At 53.7% G+C, this 25649-nt stretch overlaps 1 protein-coding gene across 13 annotated transcripts in view; it reads left to right on the top strand.

Annotated features, from left to right (window-relative positions):
* MAP4 (microtubule associated protein 4) overlaps window positions 1-25649 on the top strand; it is a 146519-nt gene that overhangs the window by 115262 nt on the left and 5608 nt on the right. For 6 of the 13 annotated variants that reach the window (XM_039726570.1, XM_039726577.1, XM_039726572.1 and 3 more), the window contains 8 exons: window positions 8565-8665; window positions 9515-9727; window positions 11357-11534; window positions 15202-15261; window positions 15733-16052; window positions 17610-17732; window positions 19650-19742; window positions 23038-23119. In XM_039726570.1, coding sequence (XP_039582504.1) covers window positions 8565-8665; window positions 9515-9727; window positions 11357-11534; window positions 15202-15261; window positions 15733-16052; window positions 17610-17732; window positions 19650-19742; window positions 23038-23119 — 1170 coding nt within the window. The remainder of the gene's footprint in view (window positions 1-8564; window positions 8666-9514; window positions 9728-11356; window positions 11535-15201; window positions 15262-15732; window positions 16053-17609; window positions 17733-19649; window positions 19743-23037; window positions 23120-25649) is intronic. The other 7 variants (XM_039726578.1, XM_039726571.1, XM_039726579.1 and 4 more) reach the window with 4 other exon arrangements.

Here is a 25649-nt window from a genome sequence, read left to right as displayed (position 1 = left end):
TTTTCCTGCTTTTTGTTAACCCCTCTCCTTTCCTGCCTGCTCTGTCTGTTCACACCTGGGGTAACAAATTCTGTCACTTGCACCTTTTATCAGCCTAAAAATACTTCAAAGAATTGTGCAACCTGATGCAAATCACTTGTATGATATCTCCACTTAAAGCAGACTTCCTTGGTTCTTCCCACCCAGGGTTGTGGGATTTTTTGCTAAATATCTGCTACTCTTGTGTTCTTTTAATAGAAACAACTAGTAGAATTGTACATAAAACTTTTCTTCCTTGCAGACAGGTGGGTGTTGGTGTAATCACAGGATCCCAGGGTGGTTTGATTGGAAGGGACCTTAAAGCCCATCTGGTGATGGCACATTTAGTTTAATTTCAGTTTAATTTCCTTTCAAAAACTGCCCCCAAGGCACTCCCTCTCCAGCCCCTCATGTGCCCAGGGTGGGTATTTTCAGCCAGGAGATGCTGGCTGCAGATTAGTCCTGATCAGAGCTGAGCCCCAGGACCTGCCCAGCTCCCTCAGGAACCAAATCTCCCTGGACAAGGGGCCCTGCTGTTCCCAGCACTGAGGACAGGTTTGACACCTGAGTGTTGTGTGATTTATTGGCATTTATTTGTACCCAGTGTCACCTCCAGCAGCGTGATGTCCTTCAGCACTGCCTGCACCTTCTGCCTTCTCTCCCTTCCTGGGCATCTCCCTGAAATGTTTCCTGCTCTGAAACACCAGGAATTGCAGGCTGGGTCTGTCACATCCAACACCAGCTCATTTTGCAGCAGGAAACCATCCTGGGTTTCCATCTCATGTTTTTTATACTCCATAAAGTCCAGCCTAACTTCCAATCTCCTGAAGGATTTTTTTTCAGCAGAACACTGTGGTTTAGATGAGTACAGAATCCAGAACTCCCAGCAACAGAGGGTGTGAGAGCCCTGGCCTGAGGTTTGCACTGATTTAAGTTAGTGCTGGCATTGGGATTGTCAGCCCAGTAAAAAAGCCAACACTGCAGTGGTGGTGTGGGGGCACAGGGAATGGTGTTTGTAATAGGGGAGGAAGGACAGAGGGACTGCAGCTGCTCTGTGCCTGCTTGGGGCTGGGGGATGCTGGGGAACCTCCCTGGAATTCAGTGGATCAGTAGTGACACCTTTGTGCTTGAGTGTTCCAAGGCAGGACTGTCTTTATTTTACATTTGGAGCAGTGTGGGACAGTTTTATGCCTTCAGACACTGAACAGCCTTTGGCAAAGGAGGAACAGGACACAGGGAATGGTCCCACTGCCAGAGGGCAGGGATGGATGGGAGATTGGGAAGGGATTCCTGGCTGGGAGAGTGGGGAGGGAGCTGAGGGATGAGGAAGGAGCTGGTGCCTCTCTCTGGTTCCACATGAGCAGGTTTTGTTCCAGGGCTTGTTTACATTCAAGAGGGAGAGTAAAGACAAGGATGGTCACTGCCTTATTGCTTAATCTATTTCTCTTAATGGATTTTCAGCTGATGACTCTAATCCCGATGAGAATTATGGAGCTGTTTCATTGAATGATGTTTTAGTTGAGCTTAGCCTGCTGAATATCCCTGGCTGGGGATCTGGGGATGATGCCTGGCCTGGTTCACGTTGGGCTGCAGCTGTGGGCAGGGCAGGTGGCACAGGGACTGCCACAGAGCCACAGGGACAGCTGGGGGGACAGCACTGGGGGATACAGCCCCAAACATCTGTATGAGAGGGAAAAGGAATCATAGAAAAAATGTGGAATAAGCTGAGCTGGGAGGGAGCCACAGGATCACTGATCACAGACACCCCAAAATCCCAGCCTGGATCCCTGGGAGGGCTGTCCAAACTCTCCTGGGGCTCTGGCAGGGTTGGGAATGTTCCCATTCCCTGGGGAGCCTGGGCAGGGCTCAGCACCCTCTGGGTGGGACACGAGGAGCCACAGTCCCAAAAAGCAGGATGGGGTTACAGATCCAGCCTTTGCCTGCCATGGGCCAGAAACCAGGAACACTTCTGGCCTTTTGAGAGGAGCCCAAGACAGCTTCTACCAGGGTCTTCTCTTGGCATGGAGATGGATTTTTGGGAATGCTTGCTCTTTCCTAAGCTGCTGGTTGGTGTTGAGCTGCTCACAGCACTGCTCCTGAGCTCTGTGATTTACAAACCAGTGCAGTAACAGGGTTTAACTTCAAAAACATCCTCCTGGCTGCATTTCTGTAAGGGCTGTTGCCTCATTTTACTTCTTCAGGGAATACAAACAGCAAAGCTTTTCAGCTTTTGTGCCTGTTTGGGTTTTTCACACGGAGTTGCAGCTTTTGTGAGAGCTGTTACTCAAAACTGAAGGTTTGTGTTTGCTCCCTCCTGGCTCAGCTCAGCACCACCTCACACCAGCTGGGACTCTGCGCTGGATCTGGAGGGTGGAGGTGCCAGAAGGAAGCTTCTGTGTGGCTTTCCTCCAGCACAGGGACTTGGGGGAGTCCAAAAAGAGAGAGAACAAAAGAAAAAAACACTGTCAATTCATAAATCCTGTTTGAAAGAGAGAAAGGTCAGGTGAAGATAAATGGAATAAATTCCTGGTTGTGAGGGTGGGGAGGTGCCCAGAGCAGCTGGGGCTGCCCCTGGATCCCTGGCAGTGCCCAGGCCAGGCTGGACAGGAATCAAGGATCAGCCTGGGACAGTGGGAGGTGTCCCTGCCATGGCAGGGGGTTGATGATCTTTGGGGTGTCTCCATCCCAAACCATCCTGGCATTCCATGATTCCATGTGCTTGCCTTTGTGTCTCCCTGCACACCTGGTCCCCCTGGAATGAGAGCTGTGATAAATAAATCATCCTGGGGGAGCTGACACAGGCAGTGGCCAAACCAAACTCCTCAGCCTGGAGGAGGGAACGTGGGGAGGGAGGAGGTTGTGGTTGTGTCTGAGAAGTCATCAGTGGCAGGGGAGTTGTGAAACACAGGAGACAGTTCTGCCTTTCCAGGAGAGGAATATGGGTCAGCAAACGAAAATAACATCAGCAGCTGAAAGCAAACCATGCTGGGTGACTGGTGAGAGATTTCAGCAAAGCTGTAAAACAGCTTCTGCCAGGAATTTGGGAACTGTGAGATTTTAGCTTTTTATTTTTTTTTACCAGGAGGGTGATCAGATATAGGAGCAGAAGCTCCCAGCTGTGGAATCCCCATTGCTGGAGGTGCTCCGAGTAAGGCTGAGCAGCCCCTGGGCAGTCAGGTGTAGCTGGAGGGGGGGATTGGGTAAGTGAGCTCCCCTCACCCCCTGCAGCCTGCCTTGTCCTGTTCCTCCAAGGCTGCCTGTGCTCAGAGGCTGTTGGACAGGCAGGTGCTTCCAGACTGCAGTTCACAGGATGGGCAGAGATGTGTTCTCCAGGAGTGGATGGGATGGGTTTTTTCCTCCTTCTGGTTAAGAATTCTATTTCTAGTTACCCATAGCCAGGATTTGGCTTCAGGAAACCCTTGGAGGAGTTGTGGGCATGGTGGGCACCCCCTCTGCAGCTGGGACAGGAGTCACTTAGGCTGGACTGGTTTAACCCTGGCCCAAAGCCTTGTGCAAGCAGAGGGGGCTGTTCCAGGCCCATCCAGGTGTGTCCCTTCCTTGGATGGAGACTTTGGAGCCTCTTTGGGCTCCTCCAGCCTTGACTGCTCAGTGTCCCCGTGTCACCTGAGGGGTGTCCCGCAGCTGGAGCTGAGGTCACAGGGGTCCAGGATGGCATTCAGTTTAATTCTACCCTCTGCCATGGCTGTCCCAAGCTGCTCCAAGCCCTGGCCAGCCTGGCCTTGGGCACTGCCAGGGATCCAGGGGCAGCCCCAGCTGCTCTGGGCACCTGTGCCAGGGCCTGCCCACCCTGCCAGGGGCAATTCATTCCCAGTATCCCATCCATCCCTGCCTCTGGCAGTGGAAACCATTCCCACTTGCTCCCCAAAGGGCTCTCCAGCCCTGGCACAGCTGCCCAGGCAGGGCTGCAGTCCCTGCCTTGGAGGGGGTTAAAGGCCCTGTGGATGTGGCCCTTGGGGACGTGGGGCAGTGCTGGGGACAGTTGGACTCTGGTCTGAGAGGCTTTTCCAGCCTCAGCAATCCCTTGGTTGACTTGCAGGATGTGCTCAGAGGCTCCTGGGGATGTTCTGCTGAGCTGCTGGGCAGGAACCCTTGGAGAGACAGTGTCCAAGCTCAGTTTGGGCGAGTTTTAGGGAAATTAGGGACAGACTGCTCCATCTTGAGCTTGGGGACACCTTTGGCCTTCCCACAGCTGATAAAGGAGCTGATCTACTCTCTGTTCTTTGGGGGGAAAAGGCTCTGAAAGCCATTGCCTCACCTTTGGCCATGTTCTGCCAGGCTTTGTCTCTTCCAAAGGTTCCTCAGCTGGGGGAGGAGCCACCAGGAGAGGGGCAGTGAGCAGAGAAGGGGAGTTTGAGGATAAAACACATTCAGAGTCTCCTCAGGCCCCAGTTCCTGCAGAGCTGTCCCTGCCCCGTGTGTGTCACCAGCCCAGGCTGGCTCTGGGAGGCACAGGTCCCTCATGGGTGGAGTTTGGTGGCTCACTCTGCTGGAACAGGGCAAGCCTGAGAGGTACACTTCCCATTTCTCAGATCTGTAGGGAGACTGTTGTTTTAGCACAAAAATTAATCTTGTTTTCCTGGGTGTAGTTTTGGCACAGATCATCTCCTTATTACTATTTATTCTGAAAAATCATCACTGCTGATTTATTCTGAGTCTTGTTCCCTCTGACTCCAGTTCTATCCAAACCCCACTTGGTGTTGTCCACTGGGTCCTTCATCCAGCCATGGCAAGTACCCGGTTTCAGGAGAGAAATTTATCTTAAAATCAGCCTTTTTAACTTGTTGGCTTTAGTGGGGCTCTGCCAGACGTGGGTTTGGTGCTTTGGGCTCTGTGGGTGGTTTTGGCTGAGTGTGCCACAGCTCAGGGTTGGGTTGGCCAACCTCACACAGGATTCATTTCTTGATAGGAATCAAGATAGGAAGAGTGGTAGGAATCATTTCATTATAGGAATCATGATAGGAAAAGTGATAGGATCCATTTCGTGATAGGAATCATGATAGAAAAAGTGATAGGATCCATTTTGTGATAGGAATCATGATAGGAAAAGTGATAGGCATCATTTCTTGATAGGAATCATGATAGGAAAAGTGATAGGATCCATTTCATTATAGGAATCATGATAGGAAAAGTGATAGGCATCATTTCTTGATAGGAATCATGATAGGAAAAGTGATAGGAATCATTTCATTATAGGAATCATGATAGGAAAAGTGATAGGCATCATTTCTTGATAGGAATCATGATAGGAAAAGTGATAGGCATCATTTCTTGATAGGAATCATGATAGGAAGCGTGGTAGGAATCATTTCTTGCAGTGCTGCTCTTGGAAACTGTTGGGACATCCCAAAAATTGTGATTTTCCCGTTAGGAACAGGAGTGGTGAGGGCTGAGGATGAGGATGGAGACACTGCCACCAGTGTGGAGAGCAGCTGCTGCTGGCAGGGCTGTGCCTGGGGGGATCCAAGGAGGATGGCAGATGGGAATGTCCTTCCCTGTCTCCTTGAAGCCCCTTTCCCTCGGGAGTGCTCCCTGCTGCTGCTGACTCAGCCAGAGCCACGGAGCCAGCTCAGGGCACAGCAGCTCCAACAAAATGCCTCCCAAATCTCTTCCAGGGGCTTCTGGCTCTGCTTGGGGGAGCAAGCAAACTGAAAAGTCTCCTAAATAATTCTTGCTGCCTAATGAACAAATTTGATTAAGGTTTGGCAGCTTTTCCTCATATTTGCCTGTAACTAGGAAATGGTCCCAGTTCTGTGCTCTGAGAACAGCCTCATAATTAAACCATGAATGAGAGCAAATGTCCTGATGAGAACAGGACAAATGAATGTTAAACCCCAGACCTCTCCTCTGTAATCCCTGGGGGATGGGGCAGGGTTGTGTGTCCTGGAATGTCAGAGTCTCTGAGAGATGGAGCCTGAGTTATGGCCCCTCAAGCAGGCAGGGTCTCTACCCAGTTCCCCTGAATTTTAATAATAATAATAATAATAATAATAGTAATAATAGTAATAGTAATAATAATGATGAAAGCATGGAATTGTTTAGTTTGGAGGGACCTTAAAGCCCATCCAGTGCCACCCCTGCCATGGCAGGGACACCTCCCACTGTCCCAGGGTGTTCCCAGCCCTGTCCAGCCTGGCCCTGGGCACTGCCAGGGATCCAGGGCAGCCCCAGCTGCTCTGGGAATTCTATTCTAGGCCCTCACCACACAATTCCTTCCCAAGATCCCATCCATCCCTGCCCTGTGGCAGTGGGAAGCCATTCCCTGTGTCCTGTCCTGGTTTTTATTCACCTTTTATTAAGCAACGTGAAATAACATGAAATTCTTGTCGCCATTGGTTCAGAAACATGGAAGCTGCTGGAGTTCAGATCCTGAATTTTTGGCTGTTTCAGGATTTGAGGAGCACTCCCTGATCCTGGGAATTCTTGTTATGGGTGCTGCAACCTCTCATCAGCCAGAGGTTTAATGTTGGTGCTGAATTAGCTGAAATAATTAATGACAGCAGCTTTTCCCAGCTGGAAGTCACCTTGATGTGGGGGATATTTGAGACTGGTAGGATTCCAAAGGAAGCAGGGAAGCAGAGAGAAGGGAAAGGGCAGGAGTTGTTTTTCAGGAGAGGGAACTGCTGACAACTGCTGCTGGCATTGCTGGGGATGGAACTGACAGGTGAAACCAGGAGGAGAGAAAGGATTATTGAAATGAATCAGGTGGAGAGGAGCCAGTACAGATCAGCTGCAATAAAAACAGGGTTTCCAGGTGAACAGACACAATTCCTGAGCATTTTGCATTAAAGCAGGTGTTCAGCCTCTGCATTTTGCTGGTTTTCCTTCACAAGCCTCTTTCATGTGCCCAGGATGCTCAGCCCAGTGCTGCAAAGCTGGAAGGCCAGATGGGTAGGAAGGGGTTAAACCAATTCAGGGGCAAAAAAGGCTTATCCTGAGCTTACCCTGGAGTCAGAACATAAAAACAACCCCATACTCTGGTGGGAGGGAGGCACGGGGTGATTTTATTTTCCTGGCTTGTACCAGGACTGAGCCATCCTCTGAGACACCCCTGTCAAGTCTGACGAGCAGGAACACAGGGAATAGAAACTGTAATTTCCAAAAGATGTGGAGAACAGGCTGTTTACTGCTGGAATCCTTACCCTGGCCTTGTCACAATCTGTTGCAGGGTTATAAAAAGCAGTGTCCAACACGGATGAGGGTGGATGTGCAGCTGCACCCTGGGGAAGGAGAGCTTGGAAGGGATTTGTAAGGAAGCTGCTGCTTGGCTGCTGTGGGATTTCAGGGATTTGGGGAGAAAACGTGGGGAAACTGCTCCTAAATGAACCATTTGTTGGGTTGCAGGGCAGTGCTGGGGCTGGTTTGGGTTCTGGGGTCTCAGAGGACACAAGGAGGGGGTGCTGCTCTCCTGCCCCTCAGGAGCAGCCTGGGTGTGTGCACTGTCCCCAGCCAGTGTCACAGCCTGGGTGACAATGGCCAAAAGGAACAATCAGTGGGAAATCTGGCACTTCTTGGAGCTGGCTCTGAGCTCTGTGCTGTAACACAGCTCCAGTGAGGGGCCAGTGTGCTCCTGTCTGCCAGAATGGCATCTCCATGTTCCTGCTCTCGTGGGAGTCTTGGGATGGCTTGGGTGGAAGGAGGCATTGAGGACCATGCAGTGCCACCCTGCCATGGCAGGGACACCTCCCACTGTCCCAGGCTGCTCCAAGCCCTGGCCTTGGGCACTGCCAGGGATCCAGGGGCAGCCCCAGCTGCTCTGGGCACCTGTGCCAGGGCCTCACAGGGAAGAAATTCCTCTTAATAAACTAAGTGTACCTTCCTTCAGCCAAAGCCATTCCCTGTGTCCTGTCCCTCCATCCTTGTCCCCAGTCCCTCTCCAGCTCTCCTGGAGCCCCTTCAGGCCCTGCCAGGGGCTCTGAGCTCTCCCTGGAGCTTCTCCTCTCCAGGTGAACATTCCCAGCTCTCCAGCCTGGCTCCAGCCCTGCAGCAGCTCCAGGGCCTGGAAGTGGCACCGTGCCCTGTGTGACCTTTGCTGTTGCTCCCTTTGGCTGCTGGAGCCCTCCCTGCTCACTGAGGCCCCAGCTGTGGATGTGGGCAGAAGGAAGGCTGGGCAGGAGCAGCTGTAACAGCAGGGATAGCTGGGAACAGAACCCCACTCCAGGATAAGTGTAAAACCTGGAAGAGGTCAGGACTTCACCATGAACGTTCCAACAATTTCCTGTAACAACTTAAAAGATGAGATTTGCTATTTACAGTAAACCACAGGTTTCCTTCATCTGCTGTCTGGCTTTTCCCACTGGGATAATGTGAGAATTTGGAATCTAACAGCCCCTGGATGAACCTGTCCTGTTGCAGAGAAAATCTTTCTTCCTGCAGCTATTCTGGGGTTTAGGGACTTTTCCACTAACACCAACCTGTGCTGTGTCAGTTCTGTTTCCTGCTGCTGCTGTGTGGAATAACAGTAAACTAAAAAACATATCTTTAAAAAAAATAAGCCTAAACTTACAAATGTCCCTTCCTTCCCCCAGCCAAGGCAGAGGAGGCCAAGGCAGCCGAGGCCGTGAGTGGGAACGACATCACAGCTCCTCCCAACAAGGAGCTGCCCCCCAGCCCCGAGAAGAAGAGCAAGGTAGGAGCTGTTCCCTGCTGCCATCTCTGCTTCCAGGGCTTTCACTTCCAGCTTTTCTGCTTCCTCAGCTGTGCCACTTCTGTTTTCTGAGCTGCCCCTGGGAGCCCTGTCCCTGCAGCAAACCCAAGGGCCCAGCCCGTGGCAAACCTGGATCAAAGTGTGGAAACTTCATCCCAGTGAATTCCCTGGCTGGAGCAGCGTTTGTAGCAGTAGTAAACATGTAGTAAACATGTAGTAAACATGTAGTAAACGTGTAGCACCCCCTGTGCTCAGCCATACTCTGTGAGTTGCTGGTTTCTGTGCACGCAGAGCCCCTCTGGCTCTGGAGCTGTGCTCTCAGAGCTCCCAGGAGTGCCCCCAGTGTCCCCAGCAGGGCTGGGGGGGCCGGGGGCTCTGTCCCCTCGGGGCCCTGCCCGTGTGACCACGGGAGCTGATCCCAGGGGATTTGGAGCTCTCAATCCCTGCGTGCCCATAATTGGAAAGCCACGGCCTGTGGATTGCACGTAGCCCTGGATGCCAGGAGCACCCAATTACTAATCCAGCTTTACCAGCCATTCCTTCTGCTGCTTTCCATGCTGCTGAAATAAATCCTGTTGGTTTGGAATTGAATGGCAGAACCACCCCCCCCCACCCCACAGCCCCAGAGGCTGCTGCATTTTGGTCTTTGTTGCACTCAGAAAACAGAAAGCTTATTATTATTATTATTATTATTATTATTATTATTATTTGTTTCCTTTAAGATACCACTTTTCTGTTGTTGCAGCTCAATGTTTTGGTTTACAATGCGCTGTTTTTTGTTGTATTTCTTTGCTTTTACCCCGGATTTTGCTTTTTGGCCCAACCCTAAAGGCTGCTGCATCCTCCTCCACTGCCAAGGCGGCGGCAGCGAGAGCCAAGCCCTCGGCCAGCAGCAGCCCCAAGCGGCCCAGCTCGGCCGCCCCGGGCACAAACAAAAAGCCCACGAGCCCCAGTGCAGCTCCTGCTCCAGGCACCACCTCCAAACGCCCCGGCACCAGCAGCACCCGTCCCTCCACCCTCACTCCAAAAGAGACTAAACCAAAGGTAAGAATGCCTGGGCAGGGCAGAGCTCCTGTGCTAGGTGGGATCACTCCGTGTGCTGGGAGCTGCAGGGTGCTGGGAGCAGCTTCCCAGGGATGGCATCGTGTGCCTGGCACTGAGCTGTGTGACCACAGAGGAGAATTAAACCCGAGTGTAGTGCTGAGATGGCCCTGATGAGCTGCCGTGAGTCAGGGATCCCAGGCTGGGTTGGGTTGGGAGGGACCTTAAAGTCCATCCCATCCCATCCCATCCCATCCCATCCCATCCCATCCCTTCCCATCCCATCCCATCCATCCTATCAATCCCATCCCATCCATCCTATCAATCCCACCCTATCCATCCCATCCCATCCCATGCCATCCCATCCCATCCCATCCCATCCCACCCCATTATCCCACCCCTGCCATGGCAGGGACACCTCCCACTATCCCAGAGTGATCCAAGTCCTGTCCAGCCTGGCCTTGGGCACTGCCAGGGATCCAGGGGCAGCCACAGCTGCTCTGGGAATTCCATCCCAGTCCCTCCCCACCTCCCAGCCAGGAATTCCTTCTGTGTACAACTCCTAAATCCAGACAACAACATGGGAAATCTGACTGGAGACATTTGATATGAATATTGAAGAAAAACAAATCCATGTGAACACTCCTTATTTCCCACCAATTGTCATTTTATGATGTGGGATCACTGCAGAACTGCCCAGAAAGGACTGATAACACTTACAAAACTCTGGAGGTTTGTAACTCCCCAAAGGAGAGGATTCATGGACAGTGTTGCATCTTCCAGATAAGCAGGGAATGCCCATGTGTTAGGAATGGGAGGGGTCCCTTGAATGATCCCTGTGTTAAATTGTGATCTTACAGCGCAGGGGAATTCAGGTTAAAAAGGGAACATCAAAATCTATTTCAGAAGCTTTCATTGATGGCTCAACACCACCACTCCTGCTGTACTAAGCTCAAATTAATGCATTTGAGTGTCTTTTATAAGTAACTAAAAATAACAGAAGGAAAATGAAAGTCCAGGTGAAAAACTGCACTTTTCTCTGAGCTGGCGACTTCGGTTTAGTTCAAGTTTTTGTATCTTTTTGCTAAAATAATATTTATTTCCATGCATTAATTCAGTATTTTCATACCTCAGAGATCAGGCAGTTGGCAAACAAGTGCCTGACCAGGGACAGCAGGAGAGAGTTTTCCCAGTGAGGGATGAGCCATGGACACCCGATTTTCCTGTCCCCACTGTTTAAACAAATTGCAGCTTAGGGAGCATTGCTGCTCCTGGAGGGTGGGAATCCCTCCCAGCAGCATTGCTGGTGTTCTGCTGGTTCCATTTTATCCAGAAATCAAAACCTCCTTCCCAGCTGGAGAGGCCCCACACACCAAAGCTGAGCCAGCCCTGGCTGGGAGCTGCTCCTGCGCAGGGTCCGTGCTCCGTGTCCTGCCCTCCACACCACCACTTCTGCACGTCTCAATTATATTTTAATTGCATTATAACCTCTCAGCAGTGCCAGGCTTCATTAAGTGCTGAGGAATTCCAGCAATCCCTGTTCCTTTCAGCCTCTCCTGGCTCCTGCCCTGGCGCTGAGCGGGGTTTGCTGGTGCTGTTGTGCTCGCTCTGACGCCGCCCGCTCCGTTTCAGGTCGCGGATGCGAAGCCCGCGGAGAAGAGAACCTCCCTGTCCAAGCCTGCCTCCTCCACGGCTCCCAAAACCCCTTCCAGGAGCTCCTCTGCTGCTCCCCGGACCACGGCGCCGTCGCCGGTGACGGCAGCGGCCGCTGCCAAAACCACGGCGGCCACTCCTCCCAAGAGGCCGACGTGTGAGTGCTCCCTCCTTCCTTCCCCGGGGGATAACCTGGCACCGGGGGCTCTGCACAGCTCCTGGCAGGAGGGGACAGCTGGGGGAGCAGGGACAGCAGGAGAGGGAACGGCCTCGGGCTGGGCAGGGCAGCCTCAGGTGGATACTGGGATTATTCCTCCTGGAAAAGGCCCTGGCACAGCTGGTGAGTCCCCACCTCTGGGAGTGTTCACAGGCCACTCCATCGCGGCCTGGATTCTGACAGTAGCTCAAGTGATCTTCTCTCCAGGGCTTCCTCTTCCAAATTCCCTTCAGGGCCAACCTCCATCAGCTCTGTGTGATCTTCTCAAGTGATCTTCTCTCCAGGGCTTCCTCTTCCAAATTCCCTTCAGGGCCAACCTCCATCAGCTCTGTGTGATCTTCTCAAGTGATCTTCTCTCCAGGGCTTCCTCTTCCAAATTCCCTTCAGGGCCAACCTCCATCGGCTGTGTGTGATCCAGGATTAATGCAATTACTGGACACACTTGATTTAAGAGTGGGCATTCTAGTCCCTCTGTATTTTGCCATAGGAACAGAATAAACACTAAATAAAAGCTCGGGAAAGCAAATCTTTGAAACACCTGAACTGGTGTGTGAAATCCAAAAGGGTTGAGCAGAAGTGGAGGGGAAGAATTTGGAGCTGAAATCACATCAGCTTCATCCAAAAATTGTGTCCCACTCGTACTCTGCTAAAGAGGGAACTTGCCATGAGTTCCACAGGAAACCTGAGCAGTGTTTTAAATAAAATAACACTGTTCACACTCCTTTTAGTGGAGCTTGAGAGATTTAACATCAGATAAGATTATAGTCAAGTCTTCTCAAGTCTTTTCAAATGACTGGGCCTCTGTGACAAAATTTGTCAATGAAAGTGTAAAATGACACGGACTAGTCTGAATCCCAAAGCATGGATCCATATCCCAGCTTTCCCAAAAGAATTGTCATGTTTTAGCTGTGCTGGATGGAGTTGGCCTGATGGACATCCCAGACTTTATGCTGTGGGGGAAAATCCAATTAATCAAGTGTAGAGAAGGTGTTGCACGTTCCAAGAGCCACATATCCTGTTTGACAAACTCATTTTGTGAGTGAAACTCATTTTGTGTGGTCTTGGAGGCAAACAGGAGCCCGGGAATGCAGGGTCTGTTCTAATGAGTTGTGCTCATTGCTGCTGCCCAAAGTGAGCCACAAACAAAGCAGTGTTTGCTGCTGCCCTCTGAAAGGAGATGGAGGCAGCCATGCAGAGCTGCAGGGAGCTGTTCCAGGAGGCAGGAGGGGCAGGGCAAGGGGCTGTGGCACCAGGAACCTGGTGGGACCCTGCCAGAGCACAGGCCCTGGGTGAGGGAGGATGAGGTCAGCTGGAGGGACTCCATGGGGAGGCTGAGAAATCTGGATCTGGAAAGGCACAGGGAAGGCAGGAATGGGAAGAGCAGGGGCTCCTGTTGTGGGTGAGGTGGGAGCAGGGGTGGGACAGAGGGTGGAAGGTGCCCTGGGGTCTCAAGGGAACCACGGAGAGTCCAGTGCTCAGGGTTGGGTTGGGTTGGGTTTGGTTTGGTTTGGGTTGGGTTGGGTTGGGTTGGGTTTGGTGTGGTTTGGTTTGGTTGAGTTTGGTTTGGTGGGGTTTGGTTTGGGTGAGATGTGGCTGGGGACACCTGGAGCTCTTGGGGTCACAGCTCTGATCAGCTCCTTTAGAGGAGGGGACAGCTCCAGGGAACAGGGACAGGAGGAGAGGGAACAGCCTCAGGCTGGGCCAGGGCAGCTCAGCGTGGATTTTGGGAATGTTCCTCATGGAAGGGGTGGTCAGGCCTTGGAATGGGCTGAGCAGGGCAGTGGTGGAGTCCCCATCTCCAGAGAGATTTCAGAGCCACAGGGATGTGGCACTTGGGGACATGGTCAGTGGTGGGGAACAGCTGCACTGGATGGTCTGGCAGGGCTTTTCCTGCCATGGTGATTCCATGGATTTAGTTTCTCACAACACAGTGTTGACCCAGAGAATAAGTTTGGGGTGGAGATGGTGTTTGTGGCTGAAGATGCTCTTTCAGGACAGCTGCTGGTGCTTTTCTCGTGCCAGGCACTCAGTACCATCAAGTTTCAGTCATTGTCTCACATGAAATGTCTCTGTAAAGGCCAGGTTTGACATTATGTAGTTCCACTTCTGCAGGTATTTTCAGGTCAGTCATTTTCTCTAATAAAGGAGACCCGTGGGTTATGTGGGGCTTGATATTTTGATTTTTAATTTTATTTCTTCATTAGTTTTTCCCCCGTCCCTGTGGAAATGACTGTAATGTTTGTACACGACCACGCTCAGCCCTTCAGCTCAGGCACAGATCAAAGTCTGTCACACAGACCCTTGTCCCAGGGGCTCTGTCTGGGTTTTCAGCACCTCACCTTTGTACAAACACAAGTGTTCAGCATTTGGCTCCCCCCTGACCCCAGCAGAGAAACCATCTCTGTATATTAATGTAACATAATATTCCTCTGCCTTTTACACAGACCTAAGGCTGTTCTGTCCGTGCAGTTTCCCCAATTAAAGTTGTGGTCTCGAGGAATGAAATTAGGTTGATTTGCCAGCCCCTTGTTTGAAGTGTTTTCTATTAATTATGTATCCATCCTTTAGGCCTTATTAAATTATCCAAATGGGTTTCACCTCATTAGCTGGAATCTTATCTGGGGTGTTTAATTGAATGCTTTTAGCAAAGTCAGGGTGGAATGATCCAGACTAACTTGGCCTGTAGTTATCTGCCTCTTCCCCTTGGTCTTTTTGGTATTGATATCCCATAAAGGACCCTGGCAGCTGCTGGAGTGTAACTAAAAATCTGAGACTTAATGGGAATTAAATATTAAAAAATGAGGGTTTTCATAATTTCTAACTTGGGTCTTTTCCATTTATTATTTCTTTTCAATGTTGCCTTCCTTTGGCTGTTGAAATTAAGCAGATTGTACCCAAACGTGCTCATCACTAATAGTAAAAACCCTACAATTTCATGATCAAAGATTCCATAAAATGAAGTCCCATTTCTGTTTTTCAGTCTGTGGGTTTTGCCTTGATCAGTCTGGTGCTTGGTTTTCTCCTGCCTGGAGAAGTGTGGCTGCATCCCTGGTTTACAGTGTCCTCTGTGCAGTGTAATCAGGTCATGATCGTTGGGCTTTGCCCAAAGGCAGCTCAGTTTAGGGATTGATTTTTGGGTTTATACAATTAAAATAGGAGCCAAAATATGTGCAATAACTCCTGTGCAAGAAAATTGGCACAGGGCAGGACTGGTCTGGCAGTGAGAGCAAGGTTGGGCAAGGACAAATGCGGGGCTGCTTTTGATGCTTTTTGAAGAAAGGAAATGTTCTGGGGTGGGTTTTTTTGCTTGGTCGGGGGTTTTTTTTAAGAAATTAAGATGTGGCAGAATTAAAATACTCCCGGTGAGTGCTGTCAGATTCAGGAAGTTAATGTGAGGAGGAACAAAATGCAGCCCATCCCCAGGTGTGTGGTGTCACCAAGCGAGATCCTTTGACAAGGATTGGTGCTTTGGCTGCCAAAAACGAGGGGGTTCTGGTGGCAGCAGGAGCTGCCCAGGCAGGTGCTCACACAGAGCAGCCAGTCCTGGGCTGCTTCCAGGCTGGAATGCTGCAGGGATCTCCCCTGACTGCTGTGTTTGTGTTGGCAGCCATCAAGACAGACACAAAGCCGGCAGATGCCAAGAAACCCCCTGCAAAGTCTCCCTCAGGTAACTGCTCCCTTCCCTCCTCACCTGGGCTCAGGGAAGTCCATCTGGGAACACCCTGCAAGGCCAACGAGCCCACCTGTCCCCAGCACTGCCAAGGCCACCCCTGACCCTGTCCCCAGTGCCACATCCACATGGGTGTCACATCCCTCCAGCCGTGGGGATTCTGTGCCCTGGGCAGCCCTTTCCAGGAAGGGATATTCCCAATATCCACCTGAACCTCTCCTGGCACAGCCTGAGGCTGTTTCCTCAATCTGGATCAAATCCCCATTGTCTGGGGCTGGGGTCATTAAGGGGTCCCTGTACATCTCGGGGGACAGGGGTGTCCCAGGCCGGGCTGGATGGGACATGGAGCACCTGGGACAGTGGAGGTGTCCCTGCCGTGGCAGGGCTGGGGAGAGCTGATCTTTGAGTGCTGGGCTTGTGTGACCGAGGCAATTCCTGTACCCGAGCCTCACCCCTGCCATCCCCCAGCAGATGCCAGCCGCCCCAAGAGCGCTCCCGGCAGTGTCACCAAGAGCAGCGCCACCACTCCTTCCACCACGGCCTCCAGCGTGCCCGCCGCGGCCACCAGCCGGCCCAAGCCCAAAGGCACGGCCCCCAAGGCCGCCGTGGCCTCCACGGTGTCGGCAGACGCCAAGAAAGCGCCGGGCAAGGCCGTGGGCAGCAGAGGCAGCGCCGCAGCCGCGCCGCGAGCGCCGCGCCCGGCCAGCGCCGCCGGGCCCGACCTGCGCAACGTGCGCTCCAAGATCGGCTCCACCGACAACATCAAGCACCAGCCCGGCGGGGGAAAGGTGAGCCCTGCTCTGCCCGCCTGCCCGGGCTCTGCGCCGGGCTCTGCTGGGCTGGTGGCTGTGTCCTCACTGCTTCTCGCTGGGTGCTGCTGGGCAGAGCGCGGCATCCACCCCAGCCCCAGGGCTGCCACACAAGCCCTGTGCCACCTCAGTCCTGTCCATAGCCCAGCCCTTTGCCCTTGAGGAGCTGTACAGAAGGTGCAATAGTGCACTAGGGTGAGGGAAATGTGGGTTGCACAGCACCTTCCCCATGCCCAGCTCGTCAGGCCCGAAGCTGAGTCTTTCGGGACCCCTCATGGTGGGCATGAGGAGAGGGTGGTGCTGGACAACCATCAGCAGAGATGAAACCTGGGGTTCTCACTGCCTCTTAATGCCCTTAGGTGGCACTTCCACCATCAGCACATCCCATGGAAGGGACAGAGGTGGATCCACCTGCAGCCCGTGGCCGTGCAGACCCAGAGCCCTGCTTAGCTGTTGTGTAAGCCCAGCCTTGGCCTGGCCACGTGTGCCAGCAGCAGCCAGAGGGCTCTGACTCCCCCCCAGTGGGACACAGATCTTTCCATTCTCTTTGCTGCAGCTCTGTGGTGCTGAATAACCCGGCCCAGAACTTTAATCTGCTGCCAAGGGAGCACGTTCCATGCTGGGAGAGCTTTAGTCTGCTCTCAGGCACATTAAAGTCAAGGGCACTCCTGGCTGGGTGGTGTGTGTCCCAGACAGCATCGATACAGCATGGATTTATCCTCAGAGTCAGCAGTCTCCTGGCTCTGCAGCAGCTCAGGGGACTTTCATTTGCATTTAATTGCACTGCCCTCGATTTTCTAAATATTTTCATGGAGTTATTAAATCCTAACAATTGCCTTGTTAAGCAAATTGTCCTTTTTGTAGGCTTATTTACACTGAGCTGTTTTTAGAGTCTGAGAATTGTTGTAGTGTTGGGGGTTTTTTGTTCACTGGTCTTTAGGTTAGTGAAATACAAGATTTATGCTGAGCCACCCCCAAAAATGCAGGTCCTGCTGCACTTCCCTGCATCTAAACTAGCAAAACAATGGATATCCTCGGGTAGTTGCTAAATTTTTATGAAACCTGTAAATTTTCTTTTGATTTTCTGCTCAGCTGGACTCTCTGGGTGCACCTGCCTTTTGGTAGATAAAAACTGAAGGAGCTGCTGAGCTCCAAGGCTGAGGGCAGTGTGCTGGGTGGGAATCTGAGCTGGGAGCTCGGGGTGTGTGTCCAGCAGAGCCCTCAGAGCCCCAGACCAGCCCTGGGTGTCCTCACCTCCCAGATCTGCACTACATGAAGGAGCTGCTCTGCTCTTGGGCTCCCCAGGGATTTGGTTGGGTTTTTTTGGCAGGATCATTGTCCTGGGGTGGCCTGGATCCCGAGGAAGGGCACCAGGAGCTTTTTGAGAAGTGACTCCTTGCTCTGTGCCCTTGGTGTCACCTCTCCTGGGCACGCAAGGAGCTGTGGCTCAGCTCTGCAGCAGGTCCAGCCGTGTTCCCTGCTCCTGCCCACATTTATGCTTGTGCTGCTTGAAATCATCCCTTTGTCTCCATCCAGGGGAAGGTAGAGAAAAGGCCAGAGTCAGCCGCCGCCGCGCCCAGCTCTGAGCCCAGCGCGGGCACTAAAGTGGCTCCCAAAGTGGCAGCAAAAGAGGGGGTCCCCAAACAGCCCAATGGGAAAGTGAGTTTGCTTTCACACTTTTCTCTGGGGGAGATGAAGGAAAACGTTTCCATTTTGAGTCACTGTCCCTCCTCTCCAGCTGTCCTGCTCTCTCCTGTCAGTGGCACTGTTCCTTGCACAGACACTTCCCCTTCTCTCCCGTGCACCCTGAGATGTTCCCAGGGAAATTCCTGCAGGGAAGGGCCTTCTCCACTCCTGCTGGAGAGCTTTCCAGAGCAGAGTCCTCCTCTTTCACCTCCAGGTTAATACAGGGTAACCTGGAGTCAGAGGGTTTCCCTTAACCAGTTCTTCACACACAGAACCAGTTGGTAACGAGGCAGAGAGGTTGAGCTCACAGCTGCTTCATTTGGGACTGCACAATATGTAGGAATTCACATCTTTCCTGCAATATTCCCAGCCCAGTAGTACCAAAACTCTGTAACTCCAGGCCTTAGGCCATCACCACTGCATGGGTTACTCCAAAGTGCAAGTGGATGGCTCGAGGTGGGAGTGCCACAGTTTAATTCCAGTATTACCAGGCAGGAATGGTCAGGAATGAGCAGGATTTGTACCTGTAGGGAGTCAGTGAAGCAGGCCACACTCCGTGGCACAGGTGTGTTCCCAGAGCTGCTGTTCTGAGTGCAGCCTGTCAGAGCTGGGAGCCTGCCCAGGTGAGAGCTGGGTGATCCCTGCTGTGCTCCAAGCTTTCACCTCTGTAGGAGCCAGGATCCAGCTGGGGCTGCTTGTGCTGTGGTAAATAACTCAGCTCCAGAGCAAGCCTGTGTTGTAACTAACCTCTGTGAACACTGGTGTCTAACCCAGTTACTGCTCACCTAAACCACTCCTCTTGCCTCAAAAATCACAGACTCACTGAGGCTGGAGAAGCCCTGTGGGATCACGGAGTCCACCCATGCCCAGCACTGCCAAGCCACCACAGCCACGTTCTCCCAGCCTTCATCTGAGTCAGTGAGGGAGAAACCATTTCATTAACCTGAGACTCAGCTGAGCTCATTCCACTGAAGGTCATTAAGTCAGTGTGAGGGAGAAACCATTTCATTAACCTGAGACTCAGCTGAGCTCATTCCGCTGCAGGTCGTTCCACCTTCAGTAGAAGAATGTTTCTCACACCCAGTGTGCTGCCCAGGGCTTTGGAGGGACATTGCCCAGGGCTGGATTCAGTCCAGGTGTGGGCATGGAGCAGCTCACAGCGTGCTGGCAGTGGTGGCTCTGGGGGCTGCCTGTCCCTGGAAACCTCCCAGGAGGCTCCTGAGCCATGGACAGTCCCATCCCACCTGGCTCTCCCTGCCCCAGGGGGGTTTCTGGGCCATGGACAGTCCCATCCCACCTGGCTGTCCCTGCCCCAGGGAGGTTTCTGTGCCCTGGGCAGTGCCATCCCACCCCTCTGGGCTGGCTCTCCCTGCTCAGGGAGGTTTCCATGCCCTGGGCAGTCCCATCCCACCCCTCTGGGCTGGCTCTCCCTGCTCAGGGGGGTTTCCATGCCCTGGGCAGTGCCATCCTGTCCCTCTGGGCTGGCTCGCCCTGCTCAGGGGGGTTTCCATGCCCTGGGCAGTGCCATCCTGTCCCTCTGGGCTGGCTCTCCCTGCTCCAGGGAGGTTTCCATGCCCTGGGCAGTCCCATCCCAGCCCTCTGGGCTGGCTCTCCCTGCTCAGAGGGGTTTCCAGGCCCTGGCAGTGCCAGCCCAGCCCACCCCAGGGCTCTGCAGGGTCCCCAGGCTGTCCCTGGTGCTCCCAGCCTGGCACTAACACTGTCTGTGCAGCCTCCTGTCCTTCACTGTCTCTCACTCTCCTCCTTGGTGGCTTCCCCCAGCACTGGGCCGAGCTGCTCAGGGTCCCTGGTGCCCAGAGCCCCTGTGCCCTGCAGGATGACAATCTAACCAGTCCTCTTCCCTTGTGTTGTCTCCGTTCTGTGACGTTCCAGGTCCAGATAGTCTCCAAAAAAGCGAACTACAGCCATGTTCAGTCCAAGTGTGGTTCCAAGGACAATATTAAGCATGTCCCTGGAGGTGGGAATGTAAGTATGGCTCTGGGCAAGCTGCTGTCTGCTAACTCCTTCTCTGTGCCGTGGTGGGTGTGCCAGCCCAGCAGGGCTGTGCTGAGGCAGGAGCCCTGGCAGAGCCCTGGGCTGCTGGGCACAGCTCAGCCTGGAGATTCCTGCACTTCTCTGGTGAGCTGTGGGGTTGTTCCAGTACCTGGGCTGGCCCTGCTCTCTGTGACCCACACAGGGGTGGGGACGTGGCTGAGCCTGGCACTGAGCTCACCCCCTGAGCCCTGCATTTCCCAGAGCTGCTCCATTCTGGCCTGGCAGTGCCAGTTCCCCTCCCTGGCTCACAGGGCAGCTGGAGCCACACTCATTCACTCCTTGTTTCATCAAAGGGACTTTGGAGCAGGCAAAGACTCTGGGACTTAACCTTTGAGCTGAGATTAATTTCTAAATTTAAAGGCTGCTGGTATCTCTGGCAGCAGGGCTGAGCTTATTAAAATAGAAAGTTAATCTGGTGGTGTCTGCAGCTTGGTCTGGGGTGTTGGGTGCTCCAAGTGTCTGCCAGGCAAGCCAGGTTCACTGTCCAGCCCTACGAGCGTGGTCTGGGGGCTCAGTCACCTCTGTGCTGCCCTGCCAGACCTGGCCTGGGCTCCTGGCACGGGGCAGCTTCAGCAGTGCAAAGTTTGGGTGGCTTCAAAGACACTGAAGGACCTGGGCCCAAGGAAGTTTGTTCTGAGGTGTTTAAATACCCTGGGCTCCCAAGCAGTGATGGCCAGCTGCCACCTCTGTGAGGTGCCAGGGTGTCTGCTCAGAGCCTGGTGCAGTGACACAAACCCTGCTCAGGACCTGCCTGTGGAGCCAGCTGGGACCACTTCTCCTGGGAAATCCATGATCCATGTAGAGGCTGAACCTCTACATGACTGATTTTCCCACAAATCTTTGCAAGTGGCAACCAGATGTGGGCTCCTGACAGCTGGTTCCCTCCAGGCTGGTCACCAGGGTGGCCAGAGAGGCTGAAGTCACCCCTGTGCCACTGAACCCAGGCTGCCTGCCCACATCCCTGCTCTGGGGATTTGGCATTTGTGGTTCTCTGCTGTTTCCATGGTTTACACTGTGTTTCTGGGGCTGTTTCCCATGGAAATGCCCCACAGGATTCCTGGACGTGTTGGCCTCGAGCCCTGGTGTCCTTGGGAGCCCTCAGGGGGTTTCAGCCCTGTTCCTGCTGCCTGTTCCCCTGGTGCTGCCCCAGCCTGAGCCAGACTTGGTGGCAGAAGTGCCCGTGGCCACTCTGGTGACAGCTCTGGGGCAGCTGTGGCATTTCCCTGTCCATGCACTCCAAGGAGCTGTGTTCTCTAAACCAGCTCAGTGTTGTCACCTTGCCCTGCTCAGCCTTTCAGGAGCCTCACAGGTGCCTCTCCTGCTCTTTCAGCAGTGGGGCTGCTCTGGGGGTCTCTCCTTGGTGATTAACTGTGGCACTGAAGTGTCCTTGTGCTCATGAATCACATCCTGTCCTTCCCTCTGCATCCCCAGCCTGGCGACAGCTGTGGCCCTGCTTTCTCCTCTTCTCCTCTCCCACACTCTCCTTTCACACTGCACTTCTGCTCCTTGCTGCTTAGGCAGCTCTTTATTCTGCATTTTCTGAGCCAAGAGCTCATTTCCAGGCTCCAAATGCTCCCAGAGCAGCTCCAGGAGGGCATTCCCAGCCCTCCAGCACAGAGTGTGCGTGTGAGTGCTCAGTCTGTCTTCCTAAAAAATCATTTCTTATTTTTCTTCTGTTCATTTTTGTATCTTCCCACTCCCTGTGGAGCACTGTGATGTCAGTGACCTCTTCCAAGGTGTTTTCTTGCTCAGGTAGTTGTGATGATCACTAAGAAAGCAGAGCAGAGGTGGATTTCACAAAGTGCAGCCAGTGCCTGTGGGTGAGGGAGGTTTGGAAGGAGTTTGGGGTGTCCCTGTGCTCCCCTGGCCTTGGGCTTGGCTGCACTGGGACGTGGTCAGGGACACAAAAGCCAACAAGAGCTGAGGCTCTCCCCACCTGAGCCAAACTCCAAAGTTGATTTCTGGCACCAGGGTCTGTGCTTGGCTCTCCAGTGCAATGCCAAGTGCAAAGCCAGCTCCTGCTGGAGGTGCTGCAAACAGAGCCTTCCCTGAGTTTTAATCTCAGCTCAGTTCTGAGCGAGCAAGGACTGGTGATTAAAGCTGTAGTAAATTTACTCCTGAGAAAACCAAGCCAGGGTCTGTGACTGACCTTGGGAGGGTGTCACTGAGCTGGGGACGTGGGACCTGGCAGGAGCTGAGCTGGGCTGGGCTGTCCTGCTATCCTGCAGCATCCTGGGACTCCTCCCTGGGCACACCCCTGCTTCCCTGGCAGGAGTTCTGGCAAATTCTCCTGAGAGCTCTCAGCAAACTCCCAGAGCAGCTGCTGGTCAAGGAATTCTTGTCATGTTGGAAAGGAAATCCTTGGGTTTCCTCTGTGAACTGAGCTGGGGCAGAAGCTGTGAGCCTGCAGCTTCCAGCTGTGGCTGCTCTCAGCCCTGGCCTTGCTCTTGGAGAGGGATGGAGTCCTGGGGCAGTGCATTCCCTCTGGGCACCAGGATCCCTCTGGGAATTCCAGACTGCTTGGAGTGGAGGGACCTTAAGGATCATGCAGTGCCACCCCTGCCATGGCAGGGACACCTTCCAATGTCTCCAAGTGTCCAACCTGGTCTGGAACACTTCCAGGGATCCAGGGGCAGCCCCAGCTGCTCTGGGCACCTGTGCCAGGGCCTGCCCACCCTCACAGGAACAATTCCCAATCTCCCATCCCTCCCTTCCCTCTGGCAGTGGGAGCCATTCCCTGTGTCCTGTCCCTCCATCCTTGTCCCCAGTCCCTCTCCAGCTCCCTGGAGCCCCTCCAGGCCCTGGCAGGGCTCTGAGCTCTCCCTGGAGCTTCTCCTCCCCAGGCACAGCCTGGCCCTGCAGCAGGGCTCCCTGAGGTGGCCCCAGCCCTGGTGGCACTGCCCAGGCCATGGTGGTGTCCCAGGCTGGGCAGGAGCCCTGTGGGGACCCTGGCAGCAGGGTTGGCTTTTATTGTCCCTATTCCAGGGCCTGTGTGTCCCACGGCTGTGCCTGAGCTCAGCCCTGTGATGTTCTGTCCCTCTGTCCTGCTGTCTGTCTCGGCTCTGTCTCACTCCTGGCTCTGGGTGACTCCAGGAATGCCAGGCAGGATCCTGGCAATGTGCAGGAGCAGTGAGAGCAGGGCCACAGGCTCACAGAGCACAGCCTGAGGTGCCCTTTGGCCTCCAGAGGTTTCTCTGTGCTCAGCTGCTGCTTTTTGTCTCCCCAGGTGCAGATCCAGAACAAGAAAGTCGACCTTTCCAAAGTGTCCTCCAAGTGTGGATCTAAAGCAAATATCAAGCATAAGCCAGGTAGGAATTTTGCCATTTCCTCATTTGTCTGTAAGTTTTGTCCCTTAAACACAGCCCTGGATTGGGACTGGAATTGTTTAGGGGGCTTATTGCTTTCAGGGGATGTCCCCAGTGCTTCTGGAAGTTCCTAAAAATGCTTCTCCCACAGTTCCTGGTGGTTTCAAGAGCAGAGAGGGGCATTAGGAGATGTGGGATGCCCTCTTGCCTGTAAGATAATCTACAGCTTTGAGTCATTCCTGCTTTTCCTGCTTGTTTGAGAAGGAAAACAGGGAAGTTTCCACAATCATTCCAGGAAGCTTCATCCATGCTCACAGAGGCTTTGGGGCACGTGGAACATCCCAGGATGTTCATGGCAGGATAAAGGAAATTCCCTGCAGTCCTTCAGAGCACCAGGGTCCTTTTAGCATTGAGCCCACAGCAGCTCCTGCCTCCCATGAAACCCTTCTGGCCCCGGGGTGGATTTTCTGGGATGAGTGTGGGAATGACCTCCTGGGAACACAGCATTCCTCTGCCTGAATTCCTGGGAATCTCAGGTTTGTCCCCAGCCCAAGGTGCTGGGGCTGGAGGCCCCTGGCTTGGCCCGAGGGATGGTCACTCCAGTGTTCTTGCCTGAATTCCTGGGAATCTCAGGTTTGTCCCCAGCCCAAGGTGCTGGGGCTGGAGGCCCCTGGCTTGGCCTGAGGGATGGTCACTTCAGTGCCCTGGAGCTGGTGGTCACTTCACTGTCCCTGAGCTGATGGTCCCTCCAGTGCCCTGGAGCTGATGGTCACTTCAGTGCCCTTGAGCTGATGGTCAGTGCAGTGTCCCTGAGCTGATGGTCAGTGCAGTGTCGCTGAGCTGATGGTCACTCCAGTGTCCCTGAGCTGATGGTCACTCCAGTGCCCTGGAGCTGATGGTCACTCCAGTGCCCCTGGGGACACTGGGGACACTTCTCCAGCTGGGAACGCTGCCTTGGCACGAGGGCCAGAGTTCACTGCCCAGGCTGGGAACAAGCCCCACAGGCTGCTCTTTGTGCCCCTGGCAGTGCCCCGAGCCTGCCCAGGTGCCAGGTCAGAGCAGGCACTCTCTCTCCCGTGGCTCCTGGCACTGGGAACGCGCTGCCACGGGCGCGACCTCTGCCAGCTCCGTGCCGGGCAGTAACGAGCTGGGAGTGACAATCACTGCCTTGTCCAGGCTGATGAGAGCCCTGCCAGCCTGCCAAGCCTTCGGCTGCCTTGGTGGCACCAAAGCCCTCGTCTGCCCCGTTGGCCGTGCCAGGCTGGCAGAGCAGAGCTGAGGTTTAGTGATGTCGCTGGGAGCAAAGCTGTGCTTAGCAGGACTTGAGCTGGGCTTTGGAGAAGCTGCTGGGATGTGGCTGCAGCCAGGGAAGGGTGGTCCTGTCCAGGCAGGGGGGTTGGAATCATCCTTAGGATCCAGGATTCCATCCTCCCCCAGGAACACAAACCCCCCACTCTGGGGGTTTGTGCACTGATCTGTCAGTGAAGGAGGCAGCGCTTTGATCAGAGGGATGGAGCATTTCCCCTGGGAGGAAAGGCTGAGAGAGCTGGGATTGTTCAGCCTGAGAAGGGAAGAAATTAATTCCAAAGGCCCGGAGGAAAGGCTGAGAGAGCTGGGATTGTTCAGCCTGAGAAGGGAAGAAATGAATTCCAAAGGCCTGGAGTGCCAGGACAAGGGGAATGGTTTCCCACTGCCAGAGGGCAGGGATAGGTGGGAGACTGGGAAGGAATTGTTCCCTGGCAGGGTGGGCAGGGGCTGGGATGGGATTCCCAGAGCAGCTGTGGCTGCCCCTGGATCCCTGGCAGTGCCCAGGCCAGGCTGGACAGGGCTTGGAGCAGCCTGGGACAGTGGGAGGTGTCCCTGCCATGGCAGGGTGGCACTGGATATCCTTAAGGTCCTTTCCAACCCAGCCCATTCTGGATTCTGTGACTGATGGGAATATCTATATCTATATCATATCTATATCTATATCTATATCTATATCTATATCTATATCTATATCTATATCTAATTCTATCTATTCTATCTATATCTATATCATCTGTATCTATATATCTATATCTATGAATTTATTTATATCTAATTCTGCAATCTATTCCATTCTGGAAAAGTCTTGCTGAAATTCTCAGCTCTGTTTGTGACCCCCACGTTCTCCTGCAGTGCTCCTGCAGGTGTGTGCCAGAGGAGCTGCCCGGGGATGCCAGGGCTGGAGCAGGGAAGGGGTGAGGAGGGCACAGAGGGACACAGAGCAGCAGGAGGTGCCCTGGCACTGCAGAGTGCACAGGTGGCTGAGCTGGAGGGGCTGGGCAGGGACAGGGACAGGGACAGGAGCCAGCCTTGCAGTGGCACCAGGGGGGGACAGTGGGGTGGCATTTCACACCTCTGCTGGAGGAGGCAGCCTCAGGAGCAGATCCAGGCAGGATCTCTCCAGCCTGTCTGGAGGAGTGCACAGGTGGCTGAGCTGGAGGGGCTGGGCAGGGACAGGGACAGGGACAGGAGCCAGCCTTGCAGTGGCACCAGGGGGGACAGTGGG

This window comes from Passer montanus, unplaced genomic scaffold (genome assembly GCF_014805655.1).
Source record: "Passer montanus isolate IOZ18808 unplaced genomic scaffold, ASM1480565v1 scaffold59, whole genome shotgun sequence".
Lineage (NCBI taxonomy): Eukaryota > Metazoa > Chordata > Aves > Passeriformes > Passeridae > Passer > Passer montanus.
The sequence above is the reverse complement of the archived record's forward strand: the minus strand, read 5'-3'. Positions and strand labels throughout refer to the sequence as shown.